The sequence below is a fragment of the Tupaia chinensis genome, unplaced genomic scaffold (assembly GCF_000334495.1).
Source record: "Tupaia chinensis unplaced genomic scaffold, TupChi_1.0 Scaffold000201_1, whole genome shotgun sequence".
NCBI classification, from domain to species: Eukaryota; Metazoa; Chordata; class Mammalia; order Scandentia; family Tupaiidae; genus Tupaia; species Tupaia belangeri.
The window spans coordinates 3311818-3331618 of record NW_006159676.1 but is presented as its reverse complement, the minus strand read 5'-3'; the positions used below and the strand labels follow the sequence as shown (position 1 = coordinate 3331618).

The 19801-nt window shown below is 51.3% G+C and overlaps 1 protein-coding gene across 1 annotated transcript in view; it reads right to left on the bottom strand.

The window, feature by feature from the left end:
- Positions 1-19801, bottom strand: part of CPAMD8 (C3 and PZP like alpha-2-macroglobulin domain containing 8) — a 71485-nt gene that overhangs the window by 11778 nt on the left and 39906 nt on the right. The window contains exons 23-35 of the mRNA XM_006147189.2: positions 18130-18181; positions 16108-16406; positions 14488-14713; positions 13484-13660; positions 9206-9287; positions 5694-5850; positions 5499-5573; positions 4635-4800; positions 3025-3111; positions 2790-2926; positions 2323-2478; positions 2167-2229; positions 446-660 (exon numbers count right to left, since the gene is read on the bottom strand). Of these exons, the coding sequence (XP_006147251.1) occupies positions 446-660; positions 2167-2229; positions 2323-2478; positions 2790-2926; positions 3025-3111; positions 4635-4800; positions 5499-5573; positions 5694-5850; positions 9206-9287; positions 13484-13660; positions 14488-14713; positions 16108-16406; positions 18130-18181 (1892 nt within the window). The remainder of the gene's footprint in view (positions 1-445; positions 661-2166; positions 2230-2322; positions 2479-2789; positions 2927-3024; positions 3112-4634; positions 4801-5498; positions 5574-5693; positions 5851-9205; positions 9288-13483; positions 13661-14487; positions 14714-16107; positions 16407-18129; positions 18182-19801) is intronic.

Sequence of the window (19801 nt, the reverse complement as noted above, 5' to 3'; positions counted from 1 at the left end):
TGGAGGAGAAGGGACTGCAGCGTGGCCATCCCCCCTGGGGGGTGATTTCTCACTTTCTGTCTCTCTGTCTCTGTCTTTCTGGCGAGCGCACACGCCCTATAGCAAAAACCTCTAAAAAAAAAAAAAAAGAAGAAGCCATCACGTACGGCCCAGCAGGCGGCATGGTGGTTAAGGCACTGGACACTCCCACGTGGCCAACCACAGTTTGAGTCCCAGACCTGGTGGCTTGCTTTCTTACTTTCCCTCTCTCTGTCTCTGTGTCTCTCTGGTCAAATTAAAATCCATGAATGAATTAAAAACAAAAACAACAACAAGCCATCACTGAGTATCTGCCCGTTTGGAGACTCAGCCCGAAGCTTCTCAAAGCCCCAAGCAGCTACCACTCTATATCACCTTCCTGGGTGGCCCAGGCCAGGGAGCCAGCTAGAGGGTAAGGCGGCCTTACCTGGTGCACACCTCCAGGGTCACCTTGTATTCCTGATGGTGCTGGTCGGCCTCTGGGTCGTCGTCATCGGCTGGGTGCCGGTCCCCACGGGGGCCGTCAGCTGAGGAGGCGGGTGCAGGGGGCGGGCGGCCCTGGGCCTCAGGCTCCTGGAGGCTCACAAACAGCTGGAAGGCTGGCTTGACCACTGGGTCAGGCACATTGTAGGTGACGTCAATCTGGGGGGGGGTGTTGGAGGACGGAGGCTTAGGGGCCCCCAGCCCCACCCGATGAGCGTGGGACGAGGAGGAGGGGACGAGGTGGAGGAAAGGTGGAGGTGTTTCCACTTCCCTTTGGAACAGGTTAAGTGGTTGTACAATTTTTTTTTTTTAAGAATTTTTTTTTTTTTTTAGAGGTTTTCGCTATAGGGCACGTGCGCTCGCCAGAAAGACAGAGACAGAGAGACAGAAAGCGAGAAATCACCCCCCAGGAGGGATGGCCACGCTGCAATCCCTTCTCCTCCATTCTCCTCTCGGGATCTTGGGCACGCACGCACACGCACCCGGCGTGAGCTGAAGCCACCGGGTCCAGGACTCGAACCGTGGTCAACTACACAAGAGTCCAGGGACATAGCCATTACGCCAACTGCTGGTCTCTTAAGAATTATTTTATCTGGAGATCAGCAGGTGGCGTGGTGGTTAAGGGCGCTGGACTCTCACATGGCCAACAGTAGTTTGAGAGTTTAAGACCTGGTGGCTTGCTTTCTCACTTTCCCTCTCTCTCTCTCATTCTGTCAAATTAAAATAAATAAATAAAGTTAAATAAAAGAATTATTTTATTTGGGAGACCAGCAGAAGACATGGTGCTTAAGACGCTAGACACTCCCACATGGTCCACCATGGTTTGAGTCCCAGACCTGGTGACTTTTAGATTAAACCATGCCACCTGCCGGGCCCAGGGGTTGTAGATTAATTTTTCAATTTCATTTTATTTATTCATTCAGTTATTTTAATTTGACCAGAGAGAGACAGACACACAGAGAGAAGGAAAATTAGAAAGCAAGCCACCAAGTCCAGGATTTGAACTGTGGGCGGCCATGTGGGAGTGTCCAGCGCCTTAACCACCATGCCACCTGCTGGCCCAGTGGTTGTAGATTAAACCATCAGCCACGTCTATCTGAATCCAGACTTCTCCCCCTCACCCAGCCTGTTGTGTGGGCTCCCGTTTTAGGGGTGGGATAGTGGAGGCTAGGGTCATTAGGGACGGCCAGCCAGAACCATGGCCCCTGTCTTCCCCAGCACTGTTTGGGGCTGAATCCCAGAATGGGGTGGCTGAGGGGTTGCGGGGTGAGAGGTGGATGGAGTCTAGGCCAGGCTTCCCTGTTCAAATCGCAGTGGAAGGAATAACTTCGGACCACTGGGGAACCCCTCTCAGTGGGTGAAGAGATGGTGTCTGCTTATGTTCGGAGAACCCTAAACTAAAGAGTCAAAGGGAGCTTTCTGGGAGCATCCTCTGAGAGCTACACAGCAGGGGACCTAGAGTCACCCGCTTGAGCAGAGCAGGTGGGCTACAGTATTGGGGGAGCCTCCAGCCTGCCCTGGGGTCTTTCCCATTGCACATCCATCCAATAGGAGCTTGATGCTGAACTGGGAGCTCCCAGGTGTCCCCAAGATTCCAGATCCCCCTGTTAGCGAGGGGAGAGGGTGAGCAAGCCCCAGAGCACCCCAGTCTCCCCTAAAACTCACCTGCAGCAGGCAGCAGCCGTCCCCCTTGGCACTCACGAACAGCCCCGTGGGGAGGCTGGGGATCTGGGCAGAGGAGACACCGTGAGGCTCTCGGAGACGGAGACTCCCCAATCATCGGCACCCCCCGGCCCCATTCCCCAGCTCCAGAACACGCACCGCGGCTGTCTGCAGAACCTTCCGGTTGGCCCTGTGCAGCTCAAAGGTCTCTTGGTAGTCTAGGTTGGTGGATGCCACAGAGACAGTGAGGTTGATGCCACCAGCGTAGGACAGGATGGCGTACTCGGCCAGAGCCTGCAGGGCCACGCACGTGTCCTGGGAACACAGCGGGAGGGCTGCCGTCAGCCCCGAGAGCCAGTGGCCGGCTCTCCCCCTGCCCCTGTCCAGGGTAGCCTGGCCGGAAATGGTGCACCCATGAAGCAGAGGGATCGATGAGATACAGAATGTCCTGTCCCCCCTCCCAGGACAGCGGGGCTGGGTTCCCCCCAGGGGGTCCTGGTGCACCTGTTCCTCACCCCTCCACCAACGTCCCAAGGCTCCAAGTCTCCAAGGACCATAGCTGGTTCTGAACTAGGGTGACCCCGGGCAGACCCCCAGCCCCTTCCCTCTAGCTCCGCCCTGCTCACCTGAGTTGAGGAGAAGCCCCCCAGTGCGTTCCTCTGCTGAGACAGCCACTTCACCACGGGCAGGGCGGCGGCCACATCGCCCAGGAGACTGTAGGTGAGCAGGGCGTAGGCTGTCATTTCCACTTCAGCGGAGGCCACTGCAATGACAGGCCACCTGGGGCTCTTTCAACAGAAGGCCCAGGACCCAGGGCCGTGGAGGCAGCTAGGGAGAGGAGGAGGCTGGGGTAGCCAGTACCTGACTGGGAGACCCCTTCGCCAAAACTCAGGAATGCGTCCTTGCCCATGTTCCGGGAACCTGTCAAGCTCCAGTGGGTGACGCCATCTGCAAAGTCAGAACTGGTCAGAGATCACAACCCCTAGCATCCCATGGTGGGCGTCCATGCGGGTGGGCTCTGGAAGCAAGATTAGGAGGAGTTTGGGGGAGACAGCTAGGATAGGAATGGCCTTAAGAGATCCATCTCAGATTTGCAAACACACAACCATCTCAGCCCTTCCCATGCCCTGTCCCTGGCAGACATGACCAATCAATGGTGTTCCTCCTTATCTAACAGACATCACTAGTCAATAACCACCCTCCTCCCAGCTGGACAGGCATGACTAATCAATGGTGTCTCAGAAATCCATGACAACCATCCTCCCACCCAGGCAGACATTACTAATCAATAACCACCCTCTCACCACCCAGGTAGATATCACTAATCAATGTTGTCCCTCCATCCCTGGAAGATATCACTAATCAATGAACACTATCCTCCCACCCGGGCAGACATCACTAATTGATGGTGTCTCTCCATCTCTGGAAGACATCACTAATCGATGATGTCCCTTCTGGCTGGTCCTGGCTCTTCCCACTCAGCACCCACCCAACCATTCCCCACCTGTAGGGGCTCCAAGGATTCTGAGCTCAGGAGGCGTCAAGCCAGCCCTCCCCCTCCCCCTTCTATACCCATGTCCCATTTTAAGGATTTAATATTGAAAAGACACCATTATCTAGTGGGATGGGTTTAGAACCTTGCTTTTAAACTGTTTTCTTTTCCATCAACAGTAGAAGCAATTCTCCACGTCATGTCTTAAGCAGAGAAGCTGGATGGGACCTGGGTCCCAGGGTAGCTGCTGGGGCAGGGGGTGGGGACAATCAGTTTAGGGGTATTCTGAGAAGTTGTAGCCCAGTGAGTGGTTGGTTGAAAAAAAAAAAAATGAGAGAGAGATGGAGGGGACTGGTAGGCAGCATGGTGGTTGAGGGCACTGGACTCCCACATGGCTGACCACGGTTCGAGTCCTGGACCTGGCAGCTTGCTTTCTCACTTTCCCTCTCTGTCTCTCTCATCAAATTAAAAAAACAATAACAACAAATGGAATGAAATAAATAAACAAATTAAAAAAAAAAAAAGATATGTTGGAGACCAGCAGATGGTGTAATGGCTATGTTGCTGGACTCCCACATAGTCCACCACGGTTCAAGTCCCAGATCCTACAGCTTAAGACTCACTCCGGGCACATGTGCGTGCGTGCCCAAGATCCCAAGAGGAGAATGGAGGAGACGGGATTGCAGCGTGGCCAATCCCCCCCTGGGGGGGGTGATTTCTGGCTTTCTGTCTCTCTATCTCTGTCTCTCCAGCGAGCACACGTGCCTTATAGCAAAAATTCTAAAAAAATGTAAAAAAAAAAAAAGAAAGAAAGAAAATGAAGCCACTAGCAGAGACAGTTAAGAAATGAGTAATTTAATAAAGAATTGATTAGAAAGCCCCGTGCACCGACCTGGTTCCATGCATCTTGGCTCCCAAGCTGTTTCTAGGGGTCCCCTGGTACCTTGGGCTCTGGGCCAGGCGGGCAGGGGGCACCTACCCTGGGCGATCGCCAGGCTGCGGAGCTTGCGCAGGGCGGCGGGGGCCGCGGGGCTGCGGAGCAGGGTCAGCGCGTACGCGGTCAGGGCGCAGCTGTAGGGGTCCACCGCTAGGGGCGCGCCGGACTCCAGGAACCGCCTCGCTCTGGCAATGGCGCTCCGCTCCTCCTTCGGGATAGGCAAGGAAGGAGAGCCCCGGGAGGGCTGCTCTGAGTCCTCGGCCCCTCCTACCTACCTTCCACCAACTACCGCTCAGGGGTCACCCCTAGGGACAGCCCAGGTGGCTTGGAACCGCTCCCTTTGCGTTCTTCTGTGGTTCACCACTGCCTCCTATTGCTTTCTCTCTCCTTTTCAATAATTATTTACTTATTCAGTTCCATTTGTTATTATTTAATTTGACCAGAGAGAGAGAAAGGAAAGGTGAGAAAGCTAGCCGCCAGGTCCGAGACTCGAACAGCAGTCAGACAAGTGGGAATACAGCGCCTTTAACCACCATGCCACCTGCCGGCCCCTTCTTTCTTTTGTTTTTTTTTAAGAATGATTGGACTGGGACCAGCAGTTAGCGTAATGGCTATGTCGCTGGACTCCCATGTAGTTGACCATGGTTCGAGTCCCGGACCCAGTAGCTTAAACTCACGCCAGGTGCGTGTGCGTGCGTGCCCAAGATCCCGAGAGGAGAATGGAGGAGAAGGGATTGCGGCGTGGCCATCCCCCCTTGGGGGTGATTTCTCGCTTTCTGTCTCTCTGTCTCTCTCCGGTGAGCGCATGCGCTATAAACTCTCGTTGAGTTTGCTGTAAGAGCAGTGAGGAAGAACCGACCCTAATCCCACTCCAGCCCCGGCGTCCCTGAGCGCCCCCACACTCACCTCCGAGGCAGAGCCGGTCTCCAGGAGAGCAGCTACCACGTAGGCCGTCAGTGGGATGGTCCCGTGGATCCCACCCTGCAAGGGACCCCTGCATCTCACCCCAAGCCAAAAGGGACAGCCCGCCTCCCCCTGAGAGCCCTCCCGATTGCATTAGAGAGCGGAGGCCCCCTGGAGGGAGCCCGAGAGGCCACTCACCTGGATGTCCTTGTTGAGGACCCTGCCCACGGCTGGGAAGGAGCCGTCCGCCCGCTGTTGCCGGATAATCCAGCCCTTGGCAGCCGCCAGCTCCTGTGGGTCGACGAAGATGAAACTGCGAGCCTGGGCGAAGGACTTCAGGACAAAGGCCGTGAGCCTGGGAGAGGGCGAGGCCGGGGTTGGGGGGACAGAATAGGGTCATGCACATACCCACGCATGCACACACCAGAGAGAGAGGGCGATGAGAAAGCAAGCCATCGGGTCCGGGACTCGAACCGTGCTTGACCATGTCAGAGTCCAACACCTTAACCACCAGGCCACCTGCTGACATTTTTCTTTTCATTTATTTCTTACTATCTTTTCACATGAGTTTTGCCAGAGAAAGACCGAGAGAGAGAGAGAACGTGAGAAAGCAAGCTGCCAGGTCTGGGACTTGAACTGTGGTCGGCCATGTGGGAATTCCAGCACCTTAACCACCACGCCACCTGCTGGCCCCTGGCATTCTTTTAAAAAAACATTTATTTATTTATTTATTTTTAATTTGACCAGAGAGGGCCAGAGCAAGAGAAAGAAAGTGAGTAAGCAAGCTTGCCAGGTATGGGACTCGAACAGCAGTCGGTCATGTGGGAGTCCAGAACCCTTAACAACCATGTCCCCTGCCGGCCCCACTTGCTGGCTTATTTTTTTTTTTTTTAAAAAGAACTATTTATTTAATTTATTACAGGGAGAGAGAGGGGGGAAGTGAGAAAGCAAACTACCAGGTCTGGGATTCGAACCATGGTCAGCCAAAGTGGTAGTGTCCAGCGCCTTAATCGCCATGCCACCTGCCGGCATTTTTTAAAAGAACTATCTATCATCTATCTATCTCTCTATCTATCTATCTGTCTCTATCTATCTATGTTATTTATTTTTAATTTGACCAGAGAGGGCCAGAGCAACAGAGAGAAAGTGAGTAAGCAAGGGGCAGGCAGGTGGCGTGGTGGTTAAGGTGCTGGACTCCCCACGTGACGGACTATGGTTCGAGTCCTGGACCTGGCAGCTTGCTTTCTCACTTTCCTTCTCTCTCACTCTCTCCAGGCAAATTAAAAATAAATGAAGAAATAAATAATGTTAAATGAAGTAATTCTAAAAGAAAAAAAATGAGTAAGCAAGCCTGCCAGGCCTGATACTGGAACCGTGGTCAGCCATGTGGAAGTGTCCAGTTCCTTATCTGCTAGCCGCCCCCCCCCCTTTTATTTTTTTGGACAGGTTTTTGCTACAGGGCACGTGCGCTTGCCAGACCGACAGAGAGAGACAGAGAGACAGAAAGTGAGAAATCACCCCCCAGAGGGGATGGCCATGCCGCAATCCCTTCTCCTCCATTCTCCTCTCGGGATCTTGGGCACGCACGCACACATGCCCGGCATGAGTTCAAGTCACCGGGTCCGGGACTCGAACGACAGTCGACTACATGGGAGTCCAGCGACATAGCTATTACGCCAACTGCTGGTCCCTGCAATTTGCTTTTTCCTGCTGGAGGGTTTGTCCCTGAAACATGCTTGCTCAGTGGAGCCCTGTCTAATGGTTACAACTCATTAATCCTCCCCCGTCAGGAACCTCCCAGGGGCTACCCCAGGCTCGGCCAGCTTTTAGAGAGTGACTCAGTGGCTTTATCTCTATCCCCTGGGGCAGTTGGGGGTCTCTGATTGGCAGGGGGTGGACCATCAGGGGCCGTCAGCAAGGCAGGGCTCTGAGACCAGAACTGGGACAGCAAACAGACAGGCTGCTGGGCTGGAGGGGCTGGGCGAGACTCCAAACCTGGGCCCCTCTGGAGCCGAAGGAGTGACACTGCCCACTGTAGGGGTGCCCAGCAGGGCCTCCCGTTCCCCCATCCCCTGCAGTGCAGGCTCTGTCAGATTAAAGGACAGAGACTTTTTAAAAAATAATTATTTATTTTAATTTTATTTATTTATTCATTTATTTTAATTTGATCAGAGAGAGATACAGAGAGCGAGAGAGGGAAGGTGAGAAAGCAAGCCACCAGGTCCGGCATTTGAACCGCAGTCGGCCATGCGGGAGTGTCCAGCGCCTTAACCACCATGCCACCTGCTGGCCCCAGAGACTTTTTTTTATTTTTTTTTTGAGAGTGAGATTTTTGTTATAGAGCAGGTGCCCTTGTCAGAGAGACAGAGAGACAGAGAGACAGAAAGCATTTGGGGGGCTGACCACGCCGTAGTCCCTCCTCCTCCATTCTCCTCTGGGAACCTTGGGCACACACGCACACGTGCCCGGCGTGTTTCAAGAGGTGGGTCGGGGGCTTGAACAGCAGTCAGCTGAGTGAGAGTCCAGCACCTTAACCACTATGCCACCGGGACACAGGCACTTCTAGGCTGCTGGTGTCAGCACTGCCAAGGTGGCCTTCTTCAACAAGTTGGGAGACAATCGTGGGAGGTATAAGGGTAACCCAGGAGTAAGCCTCACAGGGATGCCAAGAACTGCTATGAAACTGCGGATTTCGTGGCTGGCAGGTGGCGTGGTGGTTAAGGGCGCTGGATTCCCATACGTCTGACCATGGTTCAAGTCCCGCACCTGGCAGCTTGCTTTCTCACTTTCCCTCTCTCACTCTGCCCCTCTCTGGTCAAATTTAAAGGAAGAAAGAAAAAAAGTTAAATAAAATAATCCTTCAAACAAACAAACAAACAACTCTGAAGAAAGAGTATTAAAAAAATAAATAAATAAATAAGAAACTGCGGGGGGGTGGGGTGGGGCGGCAGCAAGTGGCATGGTGGTTAAGGCACTTGGATACTCCCACATGTCTGACCACAGTTTGATTCCCGGACCTGGCAACTTGATTTCTCACTTCCTTTCTCTCTCTCTTTGGTCAACTTGAAATAAATCAATAAACAGAATAATGCCAATGAATAAAATTGAATACAATAATTCAAAAAAAAAAGAAAAAAAGGAAGAATGAAATTGTGGATTCCAGGGGACAAAACCTCCCCCTTGGGTATGGTCCCTCCCTGACCTGTGGTCCTCCAACAGCCAGGGGGCGCTGCTTGCAGGGAATTGCTTCCCCTAGGCAATGATCTGGCCTGACTCCCCACCCCATCTCTTCCTGCTCCGGGTCACCCCCATTCTTAGGTCCAGTGGGCTCCCCACAACTCGCTCGGGAGGGATCAGAGGTCGGGGCATTTGAATCTCGGGACCGGGCCGGCAGGTGGCGTGGTGGCTAGGGGCCCTGGACTCCCACATGGCTGACATCAGTTCGAGTCCTGGACCTGGCGGCTTTCTTTCTCTCTTTCTCTCTCTCTCTCTCATTCACTCTGTCCCTCTCTGGTCAAATTAAAATAAATAAAGTTAAAAAACTTTAAAAAAAAATTCTGGACCCTGAGGCAGGGATTGCCACAATCTCCGATGCCACCCCGGGTCCCCATCACCCTCGGGACTAGACCCCAAGCGTCCCAATGTGCTGCCCTGGAGACCGGGGCATTGAGTGGGGCGTCTCGGGCTGCATCCGCCGCGTGGGGACTCACCACATGCTCCCCGAAGCGTCCCGCTCCCCGAAGGCGCTGTAGGAGCCGTCCTGGTGCCGGTAGGTCAGCTGTCGCTGGTAGCCTGCGGGGTGAGCAAAGGCCACCATGTCCCCAGTGACCCGGGTCCGGGTACTATGACGTACCTCCAAATGATGCCACGCTCCACAACACCTCTGGGGACCTGGAAACTGCCCCACACCATACATATGTGGGGGCCTTAAAACTATCCAAACAGGACTGGCAGGTGGCATGGTGGTTAAGGATGCTGGACTCCCACATGGCCAACTGTGGTTTGGGTCCTGGACCTGGCGGCTTCCTTTCTCACTTTCTTTCTCTCTCATTCTGTCCTCCAGTCAAATAAAAATAAATAAATGGGGACCAGCAGTTAGCGTAATGGCTATGTCCCTGGACTCCCATGTAGTCGACCACAGTCAAGTCCTGGACCCGGTGGCTTAAAGTCACGCCGGGCACGTGTGCGTGTGTGCCCAAGATCCTGAGAGGAGAATGGAGGAGAAGGGATTGTGGCATGGCCATCCCCCTGGGGGGTGATTTCTCACTTAACTGTCTCTGTCTCTGTCTTTCTGGTGAGCGCACACACTCTATAGCAAAAAAACAAAAACAAAAACAAAAAAGAAACTCTCTTAAAAATAAAAAAGAGTGTACTGTTTAACTTTATTTCTTTACATTGGATTAGTAAAGGAGTGAGAGAGAGAGAGAGAGAGACAGGGGAAGTGAGAAAGCAAGCTGCCAGGTCCAGGACTCGAACCACCAGGTCAGCTATGTGGGACTCCAGCACCCTCAACTACCGTGCCACTTGCCAGCCCCCCATGTTATTTATCTCAAGATGTCCAGTGTCACATTCATTATCTCTGAGATGTTCAGTGCCATGTCATTTATCTCCAGAGATGTCCAGTACAGTGTCAAGGATCTCTGAACATCAGTGATCTGTGGACATGTCCGGTGCCATGTTACTTATCTCTGGGGATGTTTGGTGCCATGCCATTTATCTCTGAAGATGTCCAGCACAGTGTCATTTATCTCTAGAGATGTCCAGTGCTGTGTCATTCATCTTAAGATGCCCAGTGATGTGTTCATTATCTCTGAACCATGTCATTTATCTCTGAAATGTTCAGTCCCATGCTATTCAACTCTGAAGATGTCTAGCACTGTGTCAATTATCTCTGAACATCAACTATATCTGGAGATTTCTAGTGCCACGTTGTTTATCTCTGGGGATATACAGTGCTATGTTATTTATTCCCGAAGATGTCCAGCACTATGTCAATTATCTCTGAACATCAACTATATCTGGAGATATCTAGTGCCACGTTGTTTATCTCTGGGGATATACAGTGTTATGTTATTTATTCCCAAAGATGTCCAGCATCATATCAATTATCTCTGAACATCAACTATATCTGGAGATTTCTAGTGCCACGTTGTTTATCTCTGGGGATATACAGTGCTATGTTATTTATTCCCGAAGATGTCCAGCACTATGTCAATTATCTCTGAACATCAACTATATCTGGAGATATCTAGTGCCACGTTGTTTATCTCTGGGGATATACAGTGTTATGTTATTTATTCCCGAAGATGTCCAGCATCATATCAATTATCTCTGAACATCAACTGTATCTGGAGATTTCTAGTGCCATGTTGTTTATCTCTGGGGATATACAGTGCTATGTTATTTATTCCCGAAGATGTCCAGCACTGTGTCAATTATCACTGAACATCAACTATATCTGGAGATTTCTAGTGCCACGTTGTTTATCTCTGGGGATATACAATGCTATGTTATTTATTCCCAAAGATGTCCAGCACTGTGTCAGTTATCTCTGAACATCAACTATATCTGGAGATTTCTAGTGCCACGTTGTTTATCTCTGGGGATATACAGTGCTATGTTATTTATTCCCGAAGATGTCCAGCACTGTGTCAATTATCTCTGAACATCAACTATATCTGGAGATTTCTAGTGCCACGTTGTTTATCTCTGGGGATATACAATGCTATGTTATTTATTCCCAAAGATGTCCAGCACTGTGTCAGTTATCTCTGAACATCAACTATATCTGGAGATTTCTAGTGCCACGTTGTTTATCTCTGGGGATATACAGTGCTATGTTATTTATTCCCGAAGATGTCCAGCACTGTGTCAATTATCTCTGAACATCAACTGTATCTGGAGATTTCTAGTGCCACGTTGTTTATCTCTGGGGATATACAGTGCTATGTTATTTATTCCCGAAGATGTCCAGCACTGTGTCAATTATCTCTGAACACCAGTTATCTCTGTAGATGTGCAGCACCATGTTGTTTATCTCTGAAGATATCCACTGTGTCGTTTATCTCTGAGGATGTTCAGTGCCACATCATTTATATCAAGATGTCCAGTGCCATGTCCATTTATCTGAGGTGTTCAGTGTCACGTCATTTATCTCTGAGATACTCAGTGTCACATCATTCATCTCCGAAGATGTTCAGCACTGTGTCAATCATCTCTGACATCAATTACCTATGGAGATATCCAGTACTACGTCAATTATCTCTGAACATCAACTGTATCTGGAGATTTCTAGCGCCATGTCGTTTATCTCTGGGGATGTTCAGTGTTGTGTTATTTATTCCCGAAGATGTCCAGCACTGTGTCGATTATCTCTGAACACCAGTTTCTCTGTAGATGTCCCGCACCATGTTTATCTCTGAAGAGATCCACTGTGTCGTTTAGCTCTGGAGATGTTCAGTGCTGTGTTATTTATTCCCAAAGATGTCCAGCACTGTGTCGATTATGTCTGAACACCAGTTATCTCTGTAGATGTCCCGCATCATGTTTATCTCTGAAGAGATCTACTGTGTCGTTTATCTCTGGAGATGTTCAGTGCTGTGTAATTTATTCCTAAAGATGTCCAGCACTGTGTTGATGATCTCTGAACATCAGTCACCTCTGAAGTTGTGCAATGCTACATCAATTATCACTCAATGCGTTCAGTGCTGTGTTATTTAAGGAAAAAAAAAAATCTGGAAGGGCTGGCAAGTGGCGTGGTGGTTAAAGGCACTGGACTCCCACATGGCCAACCATGGTTCAAGTCTCAGACCTGGTGGCTTGCTTTCTCACTCCCTTTCTCTCATTCACTTTGTTCCTCTCTGGTCAAATTAAAAAATATATAAATAATTTTTAAAAATTTTAAATAAAAAATAAAACAGCTGGAAATACCCCTGAGAGGTTCAGGGCGGGAAATTTCAGCACATGGTGCTCCATAAATTGATGTGTTGGATAAATAAAATAACCTTTGAAAGGATATCAACTCCACAAAAACCTGGGGACCCAGTGATTCTACTTCTGGTATGTACCCCACTGAAATTCAGATATTTTTTAGAAAAGTTTACTTGTGGGACCAGCAGGTGGCATGGTGGTTAAAGTGCTGGACTCTCCCACATAGCCAACCATGGTTCAAGTCCCGGACCTGGAGGCTTGCTTTCTCACTTTCTCTCTCTCTCTCTCTCTCTCTCTCTCACTCTCTCTCTCTCTGTCTCTCTCTGGTCAAATTACAATAAATGAATGAATAAATAATATTAAATAAATAATTTTAAATATTACTGTGTTTTTAAAAAAAAGAAAAAAAAAAAGAAAAGTTTACTTGTGGGACCAGCAGATGGTACAAGGCTTACATCATTGGACTTCCACATCGGCGACTGGGGTTCAAGTCCCAGATCCAATAGCTTAACACTCACACCGGGCGCATGTGTGTGTGCATGCCCAAAATCCTGAAGGAGAATGGAAGAGAAGGGATTGCAGCATGATCATCTCCCTGCGGGGGGAGTGATGTCTTGCTTTCTGTCTCCCTGTCTCTGTCTGTCTCTCTGGCAAGCACATGAGCCCTATAGCAAAAATCTCTCCAAAAAAATTTTAAAAAGCAAAAATCTCTGTCTCAAAAATAAAAGTGTAGTTGTTTACTTTTTCTATGAGAGAGTGAGGGGTATTCTCAACAGGGCCCTTACACCACGATCCACCCCAAGCCTCAGTCAGGCCGGATCAGAGATTAACTAGTGTTAATCCCGGGAGTGTACAGGGAGGCCCCTGGATGCAAACGCAGGACCTCACCATGTGAATGCAGCCTTGTAGAGCGTTGCATCATGACTAGGAATGGTCTATTTTGTCCACTACCTTCTCGTCCCCGCACCTGGTGTGTGGGCCACCTCCAGCGTGGTCCCCCCACTGACGGCGGAGGCTGTCTCTCTCCTGTATCGCCCACCCGGTCAGCTCCCCCGTACCTTGGACCAGGAAGTCAGCGGTCTCTCTCTCTACCTCTGGGCTGAGCTGCCGGGTTTTCTGAAGATACTTCAAGACAAAGACATTGGGAGCAAAGTGGATCATGTTTTGTTCTCCACAGCCAAAGGGCAGTCGCAGGAGGTTGTTGAGGTGATTCAGGGTGGGCCCCATGACATCTCCTGGTGGGAAGAGAAGAGGGTCAGAGCACAGGGCCAACGTCCTCCAAAGATGGGAGCCTGCCTCTGCCTGAACGCCCGCACTGCCTTGTGGGGACCAAGGGCACCCTCTGCCACTCGGACTTCCAGCAGTTGGCGTAATGGCTATGTCGCTGGACTCCCATGTAGTCGACCGCGGTTCAAATCCCGGACCCAGTGGCTTAAACTCACGCCGGGCGCGTGTGCGTGCCCAAGATCCCGAGAGGAGAATAGAGGAGAAGGGATTGCAGCATGGCCATCCCCCCTGGGGGGGTGATCTCTCGCTTTCTGTCTCTCTGTCTCTCTCTGTCTTTCTGGCAAGCACACACGCCCTATAGCAAAAACCTCTCTAAAAAATAATCATAATTATTTTTTATTTCACTTTATTTATTTGTTTATTTATTTTAATTTGACCAGAGAGGGACAGAGTGAGAGAGAGCAAGTGAGAAAGCAAACCAGGTCCGGGACTTGAACCATGGTTGGCCATGTGAGAGTCCAACGCCTTTAACCACCATGCCACCTGCCAGCCCCAGTTTTTGTTTGTTACTTCTATTTTTATTTTTTCAGTCTTTTGCACTCGTCAGAGAGAGGGAGAGAAAGAGAGAGGGGGGAAAACAAGAAATCATTCCCTGGTGGGATGACATAGCCATTATGCCAACTGCAGTCCCCCAGAGAAGGTTCTAGAAGCTGCTGGACAGGTGAGTAGGTGTGTAGGTGGAGACCCCGCCAAGACCACACCTTGACCTGAGCCCAGAGTGGACCTTGTCTTGTGGCCTCTGTCCTCCCCAACCCAGACGACAGACCAGACCCACCTATGATGGACGCAGCAGCTCGCTCCGACCCGGGGATGGCGCCTTGCGGGACCCCCAGCGTGAAGGCCTCGCTGTAGCTCTCGTCCACCTCCATCTTCCTCCAGATGCGGAATTCGCCCGTGGAGCCCCACCCAGTGGAGAAGCCGATGAACTGCACGTCTGGTGGCCTCGGGAGGGCCCAGGCCACAATGACAGACTCGTTAGATGGCTCTGGACCGTGGCCGACCTGAACAGAGACCCAGGTTTGGACGCCGGCAGGAGGGCATGAAGTATACACGGAGGCAGCAGTGACGCTGGCCACGGGGCCACGGTCAGTGCCCTCGGCCACACTCACAGTGGGAGTCAGACAGAAAGCGAGAAATCACCCCCCGGGGGGATGGCCACGCTGCAATCCGTTCTCTTCCATTCTCCTCTCGGGATCTTGGGCATGCACGCACACGCGCCTGGCTTAAGTTTTAAACCGCTGGGTCCGGTACTCGAACTGCGGTTGACTACGTGGGAGTCCAATGACATAGCCATTACGCTAACTGCTGGTCTCAGTGGGAGTCAGACAGGAGAGAAGCTAGAGGCCACCTGTCCGTCAAATGACCAGCAAGGACACACCCACAGGATGCCTGTAGGTTCCGAAGGCAACAGGCTCCTTGGAAACGCGGGGCTCGGTGCGTGCTGTTCCCTGTACCTGGAATATTCTCGGCTCCTCTTTGTACTTTAAAGCTCACTGTAAGGTGGCCGGCAGGTGGTGTGGTGGTTAAGGCGTGGGATTCCCACATGACCAACTGCAGTTCGAGTCCTGGACCGGGCAGCTTGCTTTCTCACTTTCCCTCTCTCCCTCACAGGTCAAATTAAAATAAATAAATAAAGTTAGATAACATGATTCTTTTTATTTAGATAGGTATTTAATTCTACTTGTTATTTATTTATTTATAAAGAATTATTTATTTGATTCCATTTGTTCTTGTTATTTTTTAATTGACCAGAGAGAGAGAGAAAGGGAAAGTGAGAAAGCAAGCTACCAGGTCCGGGACTTGAACCATGGTTGACCATGTGGAATCCAGTGCCCTTATCTACCGCACCGCCTGCTGGCCCCGATTATTTATTTATTTATTGAAATGTTTTTGCTATAGGGCGTGTGCGCTTGCCAGAGAGACAGAGACAGAAAGCGAGAAATCCCCCCCCCAGAGGGGATGGCCACACCACAATCCCTTCTCCTCCATTCTCCTCTCGGGATCTTGGGCACGCACACACACGCGCCCTGCGTGAGTTTAAGCCACCGGGTCCGGGACGCGAACCGCGGTCAGCTACATGAGAGTCCAGCGACATAGCCATTACGCCATGTGCTGGTCCCACCCAGCATGTTTTTCAAGTCACTGGGTCCAGGACTTGAACTGCACCATCGGCCATGTGGCATCCAGCTGCCTTCACCTCCACACCACTGGCCGGCATCCTCTTCCCTTTTTCGTCTGGTAAGCCATTCCAGACTGTGAGCAACTCGCGGCCCTCCGGGTTTCCCTCAGTCCTCCCTGACCCCTCCATCAGAGCCTGACACAGGACAGGAAGCGGCCAAGACCAAAGCGGCATGATGGGTCTATGCTCCCGCCCGCGAGCCCAGTTCTGCTGTACCTGAATGAGCCCCCCGTGCCAGCCGATCCAGAATGTTCTGAACTCGTCCCAGGAGAGGATCTTGGCCGTGTAGGCGCTGGCCACGGGCTCACTCATCTTGCTGGTGGAGATCCACGACCGGGTGTTGTGATGGCCGCCCAGGACGATCTCGATCATGCCCGCGGTGTCCTGGGGCCCAGAGGACAAAGCCACCCGGGCGTCGTTGTGGGCTCGCACGGCCACGTCGAAGCGGGTGAGGCGTGGGGGCCGCTGCACGTACTGGAACTCATACTTGTTGGGCGTGGAGATGTGAACCCTCTCTGGATGGACGACAGGAGACGGGGCATGGCAAGCTTGTCTGGAGGCATCTCACCTCGTGTGCCCAGGCCTGGGCATGGGCATTAAGATCACATGGGGTGGGTCTTCCTGTAGCTCAGCATGCAGCTGCTGCAGGTACGTTGTAACGGTGCAGGTTTAACAAGAACCCAGGTGGGGCCAGCAGATGGTGTAAGCAGCTATTTCGCTGAACTCTCACCTGGCCGACCGCGGTTCGAGTCCCGGACTCGGCGGCTTAAACATCACACCAAGCGCATGTGCATGCATGCCCAAGATCTCAAGAGGAAAATGGAGAAGAGATTGTAGCATGACCATTCCCCCTCTGTCGGGGGTGATTTCTCCCTTTCTCTCTCACTGTCTCTGTCTCTCTGGTGAGCACACACACTCTAATGCAAAAATCTCTTAAAAACAAATATACAAGAACCCAGGCAATAAATAGCACACAGAAGATGAAATGCTCTGCAGGACCAGCAGCTGGAGTAATGGCTATGTTGCTGAACTCTCACGCAGTCGACTGCAGTTCGCATCCCGGACCCGGTGGCTTAAACTCACGCCGGGCGCGTGTGCGTGTGTGCCCAAAATCCCGAGAAGAGAATGGAGGAGAAGGGATTGCGGCATGGTCATCCCCCCTGGGGGGGTGATTTCTCACTTTCTGTCTCTCTGTCTCTCTCTGTCTTTCTGGTGAGCACATGCACCCTATAGCAAAAACCTCTCAAAAACAAAAACAAAAAACAAAACAAAACAAAAAGGGATGAAATGTTCAGAGATAAATCTAGCAAAAGATGTGTAAGATGCTGAAACTGCAAAAGGTCCTGAGAGAAACTAGAGAAGACCAGCCTCAGTGAAGAGCTAGACCATGTTCATGGATTGGAAGGCAATGGTGTGAAGATGTTTTTATATATATATCTTTTTGAGAGATTTTTGCTATGGGGCATGTGTGCTCACCAGAGAGATAGAGAGAGACAGAGACAGAAAGCAAGAAATCACCTCCTGGGGGGGATGGCCATGCCACAATCACTTCTCCATTCTCCTCTTGGGAGGTTGGGTATGCACACAGGCCTGGTGTGAGTTTTAAGCCACTGGGTCCAGAACGTGAACCACAGTTGACTATGTGGGAGTCCAGTGACATAACCATTATGCCATCTACTGGTCCCTTAATTTTTTTTTAATAATGATTTTATTCAGCTTTATTTATTTATTTTAATTTGACCAGAGAGGGACAGAGCGAGAGAGAGAGAGAGAGTGAGGGAAGGTGAGAAGCTGCCGGGTCTGGGACTCAGACCATGGTTAACCATGTGGGAATCCAGCACCTTTAACTACCATACCACCTGCTAGCCCCTGCTTAATTAATTAATTAATTATTTTTTTTGGACAGGTTTTTGCTATAGCACGCGTGCGCTCGCCAGACAGACAGAGACAGAGAGACAGAAAGCGAGAAATCACCCCCCAGGGGGGATGGCCACGCCACAATCCCTTCTCCTCCATTCTCCTCTCGGGATCTTGGGCACGCACACACACACACCCGGCGTGAGTTTAAGCCACCGGGTCCAGGATGCGAACTGCAGTTGACTATGTGGGAGTCCAGCGACATAGCCATTATGCCAACTGCTGGTCTCAAGGAAAAAAACTATTTTTAATGTGCAGGGGGTGGGGCTAGGGGCAAAGTTCTGATCCGGCCACTTTACAGGGTGGCCACCGAGGACTCACCGTTGGGACAGAAGAAAGCGCTGTAGGTGTAAGCCCGGGGGGCTCCTTCGGGCTGCAAGAGAAACGAGGAACATTTAGTGCTGGGGACCCCGGAGGGACAACGGTCAGCTCAGGGGAGCACCGGCTGTCCCATGAGAACAGCTCGGCGTCCAGACCACACGGCGTTGCTCCCAGGGGTCCCCCAGCTTCCATAGGCGATGCACACTCACACGCACACACAGAAAGACTGGGCCACGCACCTCCTAGGACTAGGTGGAGAAACCGAGGCTCGCCACTGCCTCCCCACAGCCCCGTGCTGGGGCTTCAGATGCACAAAACGCACGCTCTGCTTCTAGACGGGATGCCTCCCACACCTGTGCCCTGCCCTCCCAGCCTTCCCCTCCATCCCGTCTCCAGCCCAGGTTCATTCTGGGCAGGAAGCCCTACTGGAGGACGGCCGGGCTCTGAGGTGCCATCTGAAGTCCGTGAGCACTGCACGAGGGGCCACCAAGGATAGGGCTCTGTCCCGCTCTCTGTCTGCTGCATCCGTTTCACTTGTCTTTTCTGTTCAGGTTCCCTAAATTCTTTAGTACAGATATCCCCCAAATAGCCGAAGGCAGCTATCTTTTTTTAAAAAACAATTATTTAATTTTATTTATTCATTCATTTTATTTTTAAAATTTTTATTTATTTATTTATTTATTTGAAAGGTTTTTGCTATGGGGCGTGTGTGCTCGCCAGACAGAGACAGAAAGCGAGAAATCACCACCCAGGGGGGATGGCCACGCCACAATCCCTTCTCCTCTCGGGATCTTGGGCACGCATGCACACACGCCCGGCGTGAGTTCTAAGCCACCGGGTCTGGGACACAAACCGCGGTTGACTACATGGGAGTCCAGTGACATAGCCATTATGCTAACTGCTGGTCCCCATTCATTTTATTTTGATTTGGCCAGACACACACACACACACACACATACACACACACACACACACACACACAGGGAGAAAGACAAAGAGAAAGGGAAAGCGAAAGCCACCAGGTCCAGGACTCGAACCGTGGTCGACCATGTGGGAGTGTCCAGCTCCTTAACCACTACGCCACCTGCTGGTCCTGAAGCAGCTGTCTTGTTCTTTTTCGTTTGTTGGTTTGTTTATTTGTTTTGCATGGGCGTGTATGCTCACCGGAGAGAGAGACACAGGGAGGGAAGGTGAGAAATCATCCCCGAGGGGTTGGGGGGATGGCCGCGGGATTTTGGGCACTCGTGCACACGTGCCTGGAGTGATTTTCAAGCCATCAGGGGCCCAGGACTCAAACCACAGTTGGCCACGTGGGAGTCCAGCGCATTAACCACCCTGCCACCTGCTAGCTCCACATCTTGTTTTCTTAATAAGGGATGCCCAGGTGGCATGGTGGTTAAGTGCGCTGGACTCCTGCATGGCTGACCACAGTTTGAGTCCTGGACCTGGAGGCGTGCCTTCTCACTTTTCCTCTCTCTCTCTCACTCTGTCCCTCTCTGGTCAAATTAAAATAAATAAAGTTAAATAAGGGACCAGCAGTTGGCATAATGGCTATGTTGCTGGACTCTCATGTAATCAACCGTGGTTTGAATCCCAGACCCAGTGGCTTAAACTCACGCCGGGTGTGTGTGCGTGCGTGCCCAAGATCCCGAGAAAAGAATGGAGGAGAAGG